The sequence below is a fragment of the Tachypleus tridentatus genome, chromosome 3 (assembly GCF_004210375.1).
Source record: "Tachypleus tridentatus isolate NWPU-2018 chromosome 3, ASM421037v1, whole genome shotgun sequence".
NCBI lineage: Eukaryota > Metazoa > Arthropoda > Merostomata > Xiphosura > Limulidae > Tachypleus > Tachypleus tridentatus.
Window position 1 is genome coordinate 69,158,551 of NC_134827.1, and position 14,478 is coordinate 69,173,028.

General features: G+C 33.1%; 1 protein-coding gene across 11 annotated transcripts in view; it reads right to left on the reverse strand.

Annotated features, from left to right (window-relative positions):
• The window catches only part of LOC143247082 (dnaJ homolog subfamily C member 7-like), a 35,755-nt gene extending 25,514 nt beyond the window's left edge, over nt 1-10,241 (reverse strand). For 4 of the 11 annotated variants that reach the window (XM_076494501.1, XM_076494504.1, XM_076494499.1 and 1 more), the window contains exons 1-2: nt 10,085-10,241; nt 1,029-1,117 (exon numbers count right to left, since the gene is read on the reverse strand). In XM_076494501.1, coding sequence (XP_076350616.1) covers nt 1,029-1,117; nt 10,085-10,176 — 181 coding nt within the window. In that variant the 5' untranslated portion in view covers nt 10,177-10,241. Of the gene's footprint in view, nt 1-299; nt 436-1,028; nt 1,118-4,703; nt 4,781-6,606; nt 6,809-10,084 lie in introns of those variants that run through there. The other 7 variants (XM_076494502.1, XM_076494505.1, XM_076494510.1 and 4 more) reach the window with 5 other exon arrangements.
• Nucleotides 10,242-14,478: the final 4,237 nt, after the last annotated feature.

Sequence of the window (14,478 nt, forward strand, 5' to 3'; positions counted from 1 at the left end):
TGCCATATAGAGGGCCTTTTATAAGAGAAATTTTAAGATAATGCTGCAAAATTTTAATATTTCCAGCTTCTGCCCTATGTAGTTTCTGGCTTAGAGAGGTTTTACTGTATATATTATTAATTACCACTAAGTGTTTAAATGTATATATTTATTTCTATGCAACTACAAATGGAAACAATATATATTTCTTTATGTCATTATGCAGTACTGTCTTAGAGCTTGAAATTAATACAACCTGGTTCCCAATGATGAGTAAAAATTACAGAGTAACCTAAAACTTGCTCATACATTAAACTTACCTGGTGGCCGAGTTAACTTGATATGTCCAAAATCTCTTATTATATTACTGTCAGCATACGAGTAGGTCTGAGTACTAATCATTATTTGAATGGTATTTGTCCAGTTTGGCTTGTAGTTCCTATGATTGTACCTGAGCTAGTGCATAGAATTCAACAAGACACAATACATTTGCTTCTCTGTGAAGGTCAAAATTAGGAATATTGATCTTGTAACCATTTGTAAATGAGTAATACATAACAAGATAAGGGAAATATCATTATCTGACTGATTAATACACATACATAGGGAGATGATGTGCCCTTTTATGTCATGTCCTGTTGTTTACCAAATATATATATACATACACATATATACACACAGAGAATCAAACTGTGACCTTTACATCACCTTCTGTTGTTCGACAAATACATATACATGTCATTATGTACTACTTTTCAACTATATATATATACACATACATACATATAGATAATCAAAATGTGTCCTTTATGTCATTATGTACTATTGTTCAACAAATATATATACACATACACCTGCAGAAAGCCTCTGTAAAGAAATCAAAATGACATCATTTCACTCAAAAGGCAGGCCAATTCAATACACCCAAGCCTGTTACTATCAACATCTCCTAAGAAAAGGGTCAATAACAATAAAGAAGACAGACTGTTGGTGAATATGTATCTTACTTAAACTGATAGTGTGCTCGTACCACACACAAGCACCCTTACCTATGGCACTCTTGTACATACTGAGAGCTTCTCTATATTTTCTCTCTCTGCAAAAAATATTCCCTTCTTCATTTTTTATTTCTGCTAATCTGAAATTCACAAGAAACATCATTGCATCTTTACCAAGGCCAAAAGAAAAAAAACAATCTTCATATATATATATATATATATATATATATCTTAGAGACAGAGCTTTTGTTATTATACACACACTCCATAATTTTAGAGAATCTCACAATACACATTAACCCACAAACATGAACTTGGACACCCTAACAGACCTCTGACCATGACATAACCATGAATTTATGCCTATCATTAAATTAATAAGCAAATCTTCACAAAATCTGTCAAACTTTTGGTAAGTATTATAAATATGTTTATGCAAAAATATATATATTTTTAAATTAAGTATTTTTTTCTAAACACCTGTCCATGAATTTATGAAATAACTCACTACATGGGAGAGTAAGATGATTTTCCTGTTAAGAATAAAAAATCTTCACATTTCTTGCTCTTCAACATTCATTTATATAATCTCTAAAACTTCCTATGTGAAAATCAACTAACCGTTGCTGAATTCCCAATGCACAGTGAAATTAAAAGTTAAAAGTTGTGAAACGAAATTAACATATCTTTCTCTTCTTTTAATACATACCTTGTTTCAATGTCTTGGGTTGACGTTATTCTTGATTTAAATACTTTAACTTTTCACAATTTATTTTTATAATTTTACTTTATGAAGTATATCATGACGTTCATTCATCCCTGAAAAGCAACATATAATAACGGGAACAAATTCAGAAGATTCCCAAACACACACCTGCAGAGCTTGGAAGTTCTGCACTTGTCACCTAAAAACCTAAACTTTATTTACACTGTATAAAACTTATCCACAACAATGCACATTTGAAAAAATATATATAATAAACAATTTACTATAATAGGATGTCTAAACACAACTATAATTTAACTAAAATATTAGTAAGTTAAAAAAGTTATTAAATTATGCAAATATTACTTTAACTTACCACCATATTATACAACCAAGACCTCAATTTCAAAATGACCAATGCAAGTTTGAAATTTTAAAATAAGCTCTTTTTAATGGTTATGGAAAAAAGGTGACAAGAGTTTAAAACCTGCCTTGGAAGTCAAAGATAGATGGAGCAGGTACCTGTAATAGGTTAGGAAAGTTTTTTTAATATCTCACCAAATGGAGAAGTTAGGATGCTGAAACTATTCACTGGACCATAAAATTACTTGTGTATGCATAACAGAGACTAAATGCATGTACTTATGAAGTTATATAAACTTAACGGAAAATTAAGTACTCACACATTACTATGTGGGTTGAAAATTTTCTTTTGAAAATAAGAAATTAAAACTTAGATAATACAAACATCTTTATAAACTATGTTCCTGATGTTAATTTCATTTACATGTGTTTATCACACATTTGTTTAACCCTTTCACTGCAAATAGATTAAAGAACTTTGTTGCCCTTGTATATTTTATCATATTTAACCCTACTGTCATAGGTAAAAGGCATGTAGTGCCATTTGTTGACTCACATTTAACATTTTACTCAATTACTATTTTATGAACCTATGTCAATAAGTTTTGTATCAAAATAAAGATTATAAGTCAAATTGCCATGTTATAGATTAGTTGATTTCTTATTTTATAGGCAAATATTGAAAAATCACACACCTAAATGTTGATTTTTTGTGTCATGTTGAATGCAACATTGATTTACATTTGATATTTGTGATGTCCAAATACACAACCCGTAGTTTGTACACATTAGAAACATGAAATACCTACATTGACAAGCTAGAATATAAAATACAAACCTCCTATCTTTCCTGATTGCTGATATATCACTCGTACTGAATCAAACACACTTATTTTCATTTTTGAAAACACTTTTTTATATACACTTACTTCTGTCTATAATGTGTGAATAACCAAATGAAAACTCAAAATATTCTAGTGACTTTCTTAGTCATTTTGAAATATTATCATGTCAACTCATTCTTTCAAAACAAGATTTCAAGGAGGTAGTTTGAATCTTTTTGAAATTTCACATTTTTTTTAGACAGAAATACAGCTTAGATAACAAAACTGATAAATTATAGTAGAATTCTATGGTACTTATAGAGTAATTTATGTTTTTTAAGTTACTTCAAATGTGTATATGAAATGTGAAAAAAATTTTGTTCCACATCCTCATTTGCAAAAATTTTAAAAGGTTTAGCAACAGCAAGCAACAATTGTGTACAAAGGTCATAGTTAGAAGAGATAATTGTTTGCTTTAATTCTTTATTTACTGTTCAATGTTTTAAGAAGAATGTGACTGAATTTTAGAAAATAGTAGTCCACTAAAACACACCCAGACAGGTCACTTTGTAAAGACTAAAGGTCAGTTGGATATGGTAACATTAGTGCATGTGTGTTGCATCTTTGCAAGTTCTGTAACGCTAACTAGGTATGGCTGAAATAGTCAGTAAAATATACAAATGTACAAATATATAATGTTTTGAGATTTAAACTATTTATACTAAATATTTGTGTTTCATATCATAATATGCAATCATTCTCGAACAAAACAGGAATCATTAATCTTTTTATTTATGGTGGTTACAAGGTTTGTCAAACTGATCAACACTGTATAAATTTAGTGCAGAGAAAATAACAGATAAAATATAAAGTTTTACTAAAAACACACATTAGAAATGTATTTAAGAGGTTATGAAGGTTATACAAATAATATTTGAAATTTTTGAAATAAAGATATTAAAAAATAATAATAATATGAAAATCACTTTGTACATGGACTACTAATAAAATAGACAATATTTTCACAAACACATCTCTTGTAAAGATACTTCATTAAAAAATTCAATTTTTTTGTGTAAGAAACACCTGTAATATACACTTAAAGCCTACCAAAGTTTGTGAAGGTATAAATACTGCATTAGAGAGGATAGTATAAATACTTAACATGTTCAAAAGTGTATATGAACTTGCATAAATATTTTATACTGAGTCTGTCATGAAAGGGTTAATACAGAAGGAAACCTATTTAGTAGTATACCTGAAGAAAAGTTCTTTGCACAGTGGTAATTAACTACCTTCACTTATCAAGAAGTATTCTGCTGTTAGTAGTAAAATTAACAGAATTTTAAAATATTTAGTACAAATCAAAATAAGTAATTATTTGTATATATATTAAACAGTATTTACGGGCCAAGCTGAAGATAGTTACCCAAACCTTATTTCTTTTTCTTAACTCTCATCCCTTGTGGAAAATAAAATCAAAGAAAATTATACATTTTTTTCTATAAAACATAATGAAAATACGTCAAGCTTTGACACATCTTGAATGAATCTTATACATTATAATCAGCAAACAAATAAAGTTAGCATCTATGTAAAAAAACTTATCTATGATCAGTGATGTCGAGAAACCCACTTGTTGAGAAATTTATATGCAAAAATGGCTCATTTGGGTTGAGAAAATATTTTACATAGAAGGTCGAAACGTTGTTTGCTCTTCTATGTAAAATATTTTCTCAACCCAAATTTTGCATATAAATGTGTCTATGAATCCATTTTGCCACCATAGAGCTTGGAATGCATACAGAATCAGAACAAGTTATATATATTTACCATAGAAAAACAGGTCTTGTGGTTCAGCCAGGCTGATTCTTGGATGTAGTAACAAATAATATATGAGCCACATTTCACTGCAAAGTAAAAAGGGGATCTCTTTTTCACCACAGGGTTTGGAATATATACAAAAGCACTATCAGTCACACAAAGTTACCTTAAAAATAATACAGAGCCAGCTGTTCCACCAGACTGATTCTCACATGTTGTAATAAATAATATACGGGTTACACTTCATTGCAAAAAAACAAAGTAGGTCTTGATGTAGATTTATATTATATTTAACAATCAGCTCTATATTTTACACCTCGCTGTATATGAACAAATAAATCTATGCTCAGACTAGAAAAACCAATATGACAAACCGTTTTCAAATATCTATTACTCTTCAGTTAATAGTTAGTTAACTGCAGTGTCTAAAGTTCTAAGCCACTGTGTATTTTGGCCATTACAAGAATAAATAATTGCCACCAAAACAAATACATACTAAGATCCTGGTCTTTGCACAATAACAGATTGCTCAGAAATTTTTAACTGAAACCCCTAAAGACTTAAGATTACAATCTGCCAAATGGTCTGATCACAAACATCATAATACTGGTAAATATTTAATTGGAGTTGCTCCAAGTTTAGCCATAATTTTCCTATCACCTGCTTACAATAACAGAGTTTCAGACAAGATAGTGACACTTCTTGGTTAATATTAAATCTAGCCAAACTGCCAACATAAGGATATGTGTTGAACAGATGCTTAAAGCCGTTTTGCTTCATCAAGGATGGAGAACCCATATATTTAGTACTAGCTCTTGTTAAGATCTTAAGTGTTTATGCTCTTGTTAGTAATTAAATGTATAGGCCCTACCTATAAAGTCAATGTTAATAAAATACATATGCACTGTAACACTAAATGTAATTTATATCAACATAAATTTTTTTGTAGTAGTAGTAGTTTCATAAATTGTTAATAGTAAGTTCATTTCTAAAATACATTTAAATACCTTATCTTTGCGAGATGAACTGATATCAATAAAAATTTTTACATGTTGAATCTCAGTATCTGTCTGTTCACTTTGTTACCATTAAGACACTAAGTAACCTATCATGACAGTTTTAGTAGTTATTCTATAGAGGTTTTGCGTGTGACGTCACTCTTGACCGAGTTACTGCTGACCGCCATGATGGGTGGCACGCTCGGCGTGTTTATATTCCAACACAAGGGTGATTCATAGTCAAAAGTGCGTGATGGTACACTCATGTTGTGCATTTAACTGTTCAAATCGACATGGACAGGTGGAAAATGTGTCATACTACTGATTTCCTAAAGATCCCGACGAAGAAGGCGATAGATTGCAACTGTTAATAGGAAAAACTGGACACCCACAGAGCACACCAGACTTTATAGTAAACATTTTGTGTCAGGTATGTATAATTCATTTATAGCCAGGCTGAATAAATTGAAACTTACATGCATGATATATGTATAGCAGAACACACTGCAGCACCACTCAAAGAAATTTTTTTGCACACTTTTCTTTTACTTTTAAATAACTGAATAGTAAATTTACTGAAGGAACAATATTATTCATGATGAATAGGTTATATAGCCATTTGTACATTGAGACAAAATGTTAATATCTCTTAAAGGACCAAGTTAAGTGATTCATCAGAAAACCACAACTGGCACAAGATTAAAAAGTGTGCAAATAATTACTTTGTTGGCTGTACATTCAGTTGTTAAACAATGTTCAGCATATTCAGTACTACATGTAGTACAATAATATTGAACCATTTATTAAAATGGGGGCCCTACTTTACTTCAGTATCTAGTCTTCGTCTAACATGTAGTTAAATCTATCATACAGAGTACATGATACATGTATGTAATATAACATGATGTACAAACCTTTGCTGTAATGATAACTTTATCCGACGTTGCATTGGTTATCTGGACATTCTGTACAAATCCTGCCACAAAGTGCTTGTACGCATCAAGGTTTTTGTAACCTTTTAGACTTTCATGTGTATAGGTGGAAGTCCTGTTTATCAAATATATATAAATGTCACCATATGTAATATTTGGCAGATCTACTGCGGCAACAGTCTGACTCTGAGCAACGTTGTCTTGGCTGGATATTACTGGCGTAAATACACGTGGCGGGGAGCATATATGGTCTCCTACACCCAGTTCCTTCACTTTTTCCTCATACCTGGCCTTTTCAGCACCTGTCAGGTGTGCTACAAGTGATGAAAAGCCAGCGGCAGCCATTTACATGTGAATAGTACTGAATACAGTAGTTGTTAACTCGTTCAGTCATGCGGGACACTTGCCACCCAATATGGCGATATGTTTACATACCTCGTTGTGGTCACGTGACACTAACAGGTTCACGCAAAACCTCTATACCAGTGGTTCTTAACCTTTTTCAGTGTTTGCACCCCTTTCAAATCAGTAATCATTTCTCGCACCCCCTGGAAACTTAAATATAAAAAAAGCTAAAAATATAAAGCATACTCTTATGTAAAAATATAGATTTGCTTTAATTATTCATGGGCATCCTCGCACCCCTTGGGAATCATATTCGCACCCCTGGTTAAGAACCCCTGCTCTATACCCTTGTCAGTGGAATTGGTTGATACTGGAGAGGTATTTGGGTTAACTTATTATTTCTTTCCCCTTCGGGGAACGAAAAATAACCCGGGGCGGTCAGAAACTACTGTTTCTCTTCACCCCACACGAGGCAAGAGTAAATTAGTCACCTGATTTCGAAATTGGTTAACTGAAGTTGTTTGTTAATCTAAAGTGATAGTCTTAGCGAAAGCCAGGCTCTTTCCCCTTTTAAGGGATTGGCTTTGATTTTCCATTGACTATGTCTCTTCGCTGAGAGCATAAAAGAGGCAGACCTACTTTGGATATAAAGTTTATTAAATTGTATAGGCAAACTAATGGAAAAAATCAACACTACCAGATTGCTCTGGAAATTAGAAAACGAAAACATTTTATCTAATATTCAGAATGCAGGCCGCAAAAATAGACAAACTGCAGATCACCTTGTACAGCTTGTAGAAACAAGCTTTACAAGGTTCAACAAACTCCAAGCTACGCTCGCGGTATTCTTAAACGTACAAAAAGCTTTCGATATAGTCTGGCACAATGGCTTAAGATACAAACTCTTAAATTTCAAAATACCCCCCACTTTCCTTAGATGAATTTCAAATTTTCTAGAAAACCGAACAGCTAAAGTCAGAACAAACTCAAATCTTTCTCAGTCGTTCACCTTTAAAGCAGGTGTCCCACAGGGATTGGTTCTGAGCCCCCTACTATACTCACTCCTTACTAATAACCTACCGCAGCCGACCACGTCATCAATCTATGCATCACAATATGCTGACGACACTGCCTTATGGTCCACTTCATGGAACCCCCCATTAGCAGCTTAGAAAGTACAAGAAGCTTCAGATAAAATCATTCTCTGGTGCAATAAATGGAAATTTACACTCAATCCCTCTAAAACCCAGGCTATAATCCTTCACCATAGGCTTAACAAAAGATTAAAACGAGTTAAGCTTGCAAAACTTTATCTCTATAACACCCCTATCTCTTTCTCTAACACTGCTAAATTCCTTGGTATAACAATCAACACAAGACTTAGTTGGAATTCAAATTTCAAAAACATTAGGAAGAAAGTGCTAACCAGAATCTCGTACCTCTGCAAAATTAGTCATTACACCCATGGTTGCAGATCTCAAACTATTTTATATATTTACGAAACATTAATTAGACCTCTAATAGAATATGGAGCCATGGTAACATGCAACATTAACAAGAACCAATTACTACTGTTACAGAGACTCCACAATCGAGTTATACGACTCGCACACCGCCTGCCACTCTACACACCAGCTGAATATGTTCAGAAACACACTAAAATCTTGCCAATTTTGGGACAATTCATTAAACTAGCTACCAAATACTATAAAAAATCCACTCATCGTAACGCACTCACTTCTGACTTCAAAAACATAGCAGCTACTCCCAAATCCTGGTGTAAATATTTATCTCCATATAATTTTATCCTCAATCAGTCTAACACAACGTAACTCTTGTTTCTCTTTTTTGCTAACGTATCCTGTTGTTTTCAGTCTCGTTTCAGGTCAAATCCACTTTACAAGACCAGCACATCTCAAGGTCTTCATTCGGTCCCGTCTAGTGAAAGTGGGTTTTCTCGGGGTACTCCCGTTTCCCCCACACCTAAATCTTAGGTATTGGATCTATAGATCCCTGCCAGGGCACTTTAATCCATCGATCCATGCCCGGCCCTGAAACGGCCCGTTTGGGTGTTGTTCATGTTTTATCCGGCTTGCTTCTCGTCGTCTCTTCTCATCTCCTTTTCGGTTGGAGTTCGTCTTGCCTTCACTTTGCTGCCTGCCACGCCTACCAGACCAGACTAGCATTTATACAAATAAAATTACATCCATCAATCTGATTATCCCCATCATCTATTCACTTAGTTATTCTCTCAATTTCTATCATGTGCGGGGTTGAAGGAGGACTGTTTAGTCTTCGAGCACCCCTGGAGATTAATGTTTCGCAAGAAACATTTATCTTATACCCAAATAACCTGCCGAAATTGTGTGTGTGTGTGTGTGTGTGGATATAAAGCTATGGTTAATAAATGATTGTTATTACAAGCGATAATATAGCGTAAGTGCTAATTATTGGCTTTATGCTCGGTCATCATAACGATTCCATAAAGTTAACCTGAAATTACAATATATAACATCAATAACTGATTTGAAGTTTGATGCATATCTTCAGCATACCTTGTGAAAAGCCACGGGCTAATTTGTTTACCACTCAAAATAAAATGAGTCATTATGGTCGCAGGACTATGTCGCTCTGCATTCACTGACGAAAATTTTAAATAGAAATCATGATTTTCTGAAAAAGTTAATTTTCACTTTTTATAGGGGTGATTGGGTAAAGGTAGCCTTGGTTTAACGAGATGAAGAACAACATCATTCCGTGCTTGTACATGCTGAAAGAAAAATAATCTTTTGATTTAAAAAATATTTTACTGTTATAATATTTTCTAACTATATATTTAATTTCTCGTAAATAATACCGTTTTTCCATCTTTGCAACGTCACTTACAAACTCCACTGATAGCTGGGTATCCCATAAGGCTATTCACCAATATAGTACAACCTATCCCATACGGCCATAATGTTTAGGGCGTGGTAAATTTATTTTAATGTCGCGATAACGATATTTTTCTGAAGAGACATTACAGTGCCCATAACACAGCTTCAAAAACAATCCTAATACCCGTTACTCTCAACTTGATAACCTTAAATTAAGAAATGGACACTAAATATCTTACTTTGAATATAGAGGAGTTTCTGGTTTGTGATTCCCAATGTTAACCACAGTTGTTTCTACAACACATTTACATTCTTCTTTGTAAAGCGCCATTTTCAGAATAAATAAAAATGCGTCTTAAATGCGACATCTGTTGGTTAAAATATATCGTTAAGAGTGTTTAGTTCCTGGCCCTGTACTATAATAGACTAGAATATAGTACGGATAATTTCTCCATTCTTGACGTAATGGAAAATCACAACTAACGAGAATTAATACTCGTGATAATACGAACATGATGAAACAGTGATGTTACTGTTTCAAAATGAAGAAATATATATATATATATTTATATACGTGTGTGTGTGTGTGTGTAAATATGGCCTTCGACCTTCCTTCCACTTGGGTCATCATCAGGCAAGAGAAAATAACGATAATTTAACACATTATAGAATACAAGATTAATGTTCAAATGGCGTGAAACAAGAACAACAATAAAGTTAATTAACGGTATTATTGACTATTTACAAACAGAATCGAATAGGGACGAAGAAATAAGATTAGAAACCTTTACTTTTTGATTTTAGTTTATTTAAACTTTTGATTTTTTGGAATTAAGCACAAAGCTACATAATAGGCTATATGTACACGGATATTGAAAGTGGTGTGAGTTGTACGCAGACATGCCGTTGTGCCATTGGGTGGAGGGTATTTGTATAAACATCTTTTATAAGTTAGTTTATTATAAATTCATATTTTAGTATAAATTGCTTTAAAACAAGGACAGGAGGACTGTTATATTAAAAACAGGAGACATTGGTTCTATAGATATACTTATTTTTATTGACATTTCAAGGACATAACTACTATTGCAAAAGTCGGCGAATCCTAAGTGAATTATCGGATATTCAGTTTCATTTATGTGGTCATGGATCGCCGAATGTTACCTGATCTCAGTGATACCTCCACATGTTAGCAGGTATGAACGGTAAAGTTGTTTAGTTCTCTCGCATCGGTAGCCTTGCAGGCACTATACATGTATTTATACAAAATCCAGGGATAAAAATAGATAGACTGACTACCTTTCGTTTTCGAGATATATTTTAATCTAAAGAATGATTTGTTTGAAAATCATCTTAAATTTCACTTGAGGATAAAACTTCCTTATTAAAGACCTAAGTTGTTCAGAAAGTATGACACTTTGTTGTCTTAGGTAAGGGATAGTTAATGAAAGTGGGCATTTATCAGCTGTGAATATTTTTATGGGAGTTTTAAATCTTTTGTTCATGAATATCCTGATTCGGCTTGCAATTATTTTCTCAGGATATCCATTAGACAATAATATTTCACGAAGAGAACCAATCTCAAAGTATAAAATGAGATAAGCTGAACAGGTTTTAAAGGCTCAAGTCAGTAGAAATGTTACTAGACTGATCTTATATTTTATAGGGATGAAGCTATCAAACTGGGTAATCTGTCTCGTGAGCGTTTTCTTTCAATATATTGACATTAAAAACTTTGAGCACCTCGAGTAGTTACAATATCTAGAAATGGCAAAGTATTTTTTTCGATTTCACAGGTAAATTTTATAGACGAGTGTTGCGAGTTTAAATTATCAAGAAACTGTTGAACTTCATATTTTGATTGAGAAATAACGAAAGTGTCATTAACGTAGCGTTTGTAAAATATTGTTTTGAATTTCTATGGGCAGTTGTTCAACCTAGATTGCTCATGGTGGCCCAGAAGAATGTTAGCTAGAGTTGGTCCTCATGGGGATCTTATAGCAACTCCATCAATTTGGTTATATAGTTTTCTATTAAATATAAAATGTTTGTTTTTTACAGAATGGATAATTAAAGATTTAAGTTGTTCTTTAGTTAAGCCATAACAAAAGACTTCCCTTGAAAATTTTTCCAACCAAATGTTAATGGTCTCACCCAATGGAATGTTTGTGACTAAAGAACTTATATCAAAACTAGCCATAAGACATTCATTGGGAAGATATAGATCTTTTAACTCTTTGACAAATGAAAACGAGTCCTCGACAGTAAATTTATTAAAGGAATTTGTTTACTCCTAACTGTGCGTTTTGATTGAAAAAAGTATAGTTCGTAATGGACGATTCTGTTTATGAACTTCATGGAGGCTATATATTGTACTAGGCCACTAGGTTGAATGCATTGTCAGTAACAATGTTACTGTTTTTAAATCTCTGAGGGAGCATTATATCTTTTCTTCCTTTTGAATGATTAGGAAGAGCATATCTGACGTAAAGGGTTTGAATTTTACAGTATCACTCAAAATGATGGTTAATTTTTCAAAGGTAATCCGATAACGCATCTCCATTTCCTTTGCCTGGGTGTGTTATGATTATGTTTGGATTGTGTAAAGCTCTTATAAAGCTAAAATTATTCATTTTTAAGGGAGAAAGATTGGTAAGAAAAATTATGATTTTGAAAATATTAAAATGTAAGGGATTTGAATTTAGTCTTGTGCAAGAGTAGAATTATTGGGACCAGAAACAGGCAAATTTATGTTTTTATACAATTTCAGAAAGACAATGTTTAATCAGTGAAACTTAAATAAGTTGGTGGGATGGAGAAACTAAAAGCTTTTCAAAAGGCAGTTTTGCAGGATTTGGTTAAAATAACATCACTAAAACTTAAAAATTGAATTGTTAGCATTTTTGTTGTTAATAGCTTTACAAAGCTTCATAACTTTCGTATTTTGTATATGCTTATGAGAAGCAATTTATTCATTCTCACATTTAGAAAGAAAATATTCTAAATGCATCCAGCCAGGTAACTGTATTCTTAACATTAGTTTAGCTCCTGTTAAACTTTGCCTTGAGAAGACTTTTATGTCGGTATTTCCATTTGAGGCTTTTTTGTTGTTCACGTTCCATGCAGTTGGAATATTATTTTAATCTTGTATTTTATAATATGTCAAATTATCGTTATTTTCTTTTGCCTGATGATGATCTAAGAAGAAGGTCGAAGTGTTGCATGGCCATATTTATATCAAGTCTTATATCCATAGGTAACGTCTAAAAATTTAATACAGAAAGCACTACATCATTTCTGTCTTTGTAGAAGGCTTTAATGACTAAATTTTGTAGTTGGACATGTATAAAATAAATTAACCCAACTCCACTTTTTCCGATCATTAATAAAATAAACCCTTACGAAGATGGGTGTGTCTGAGGAGCACATTAGGCATATAATACTTCACGTATTTAAATAAGGGCAATAGTGCAGCAGAAACAACACGAAACATTCAAGGTGTTTAGGGGTGGAGTCTCTCAATGAAAGAAAATGTCGAAGGTGGTTTCAGAAATTCAGATCAGGTGACTACAGCTTAAGTGATGTGCCACATTCAAGTCGTCATGTTGAGTTTAACAATGACTTGCTGCTGACTGCACTTGATGAAGATTGTGCTGCAACAGTTGAAGAACTAGCATAGGAGCTTAATTCAATCCATTTAACAGTTCACCGTCATCTGAAACAGCTTGGAAAGATGTCAAAACTTAGAAAAATTAGTCCCCTATGATTTGACAGAAGCCAACCTTAGAGCAAGATTGGGCATTTGCATTTCTCTGCACTCTTGTGAACATAACTCACCTTTTTTTTTGGATTGGTTAGTGAATGGAGATGAAAAATGAATATTTTATAATAATGTTAAGTTCTGCAGACAATGGCTTAGTGGAGATAAATTGGCTGAAGCACAGCCCAAAATGTAGCTCCATCCTAGGAAAGTCTTTTTAAACATTTGGTGGGATATTGTTATGTGATCCACTTTGAGTTGCTGCCAGCCACTCAATGTAACGATTACATCAGACTTCTATTGTTAACAGTTAGAATGCTTGAATATTGTATTGAAAGAAAAGAGGCCTGCTTTGATCAATCGTAAAGGTGTTGTGTTGCACTAGGATAATGCACTGCCCCATACAGCAAGGATCACATCTGCAAAGATTGAAAAGTTAGACTGGGAAAACTTGCGCATCTCCAGACCTTGCTCCATATGATTATCATCTATTCCGAAGTTTTCAGAGCTATCTTGATGGAAAAGAGTTTGGAACACATGAAGATGTCAAATCTACCCTCTATACATTATTTTCCTCCAAACCCCAAGAATTTTATGGAAGTGGCATTCAGAAGCTTGTGAATCGTTAACTATAATGGAACATGTATTTTTGACTAAATAACGTTAAAAACGTTTGAAATCCTTTTACTAAACCTAAGCTCGGACATTTAAGGGAGGGGACGTTTTTTATAGCAATTTCACATCTTTCACATCGGGCTATTTGCTGAGTCCACCGAGGGATATCGAACTTCTGATTGTAGTGTTGTAAATCGTAGACTTACCGCTGTACCAGCGGGGAATGTTAATTAAAGGATGACATGCGTGTTTTTCTGT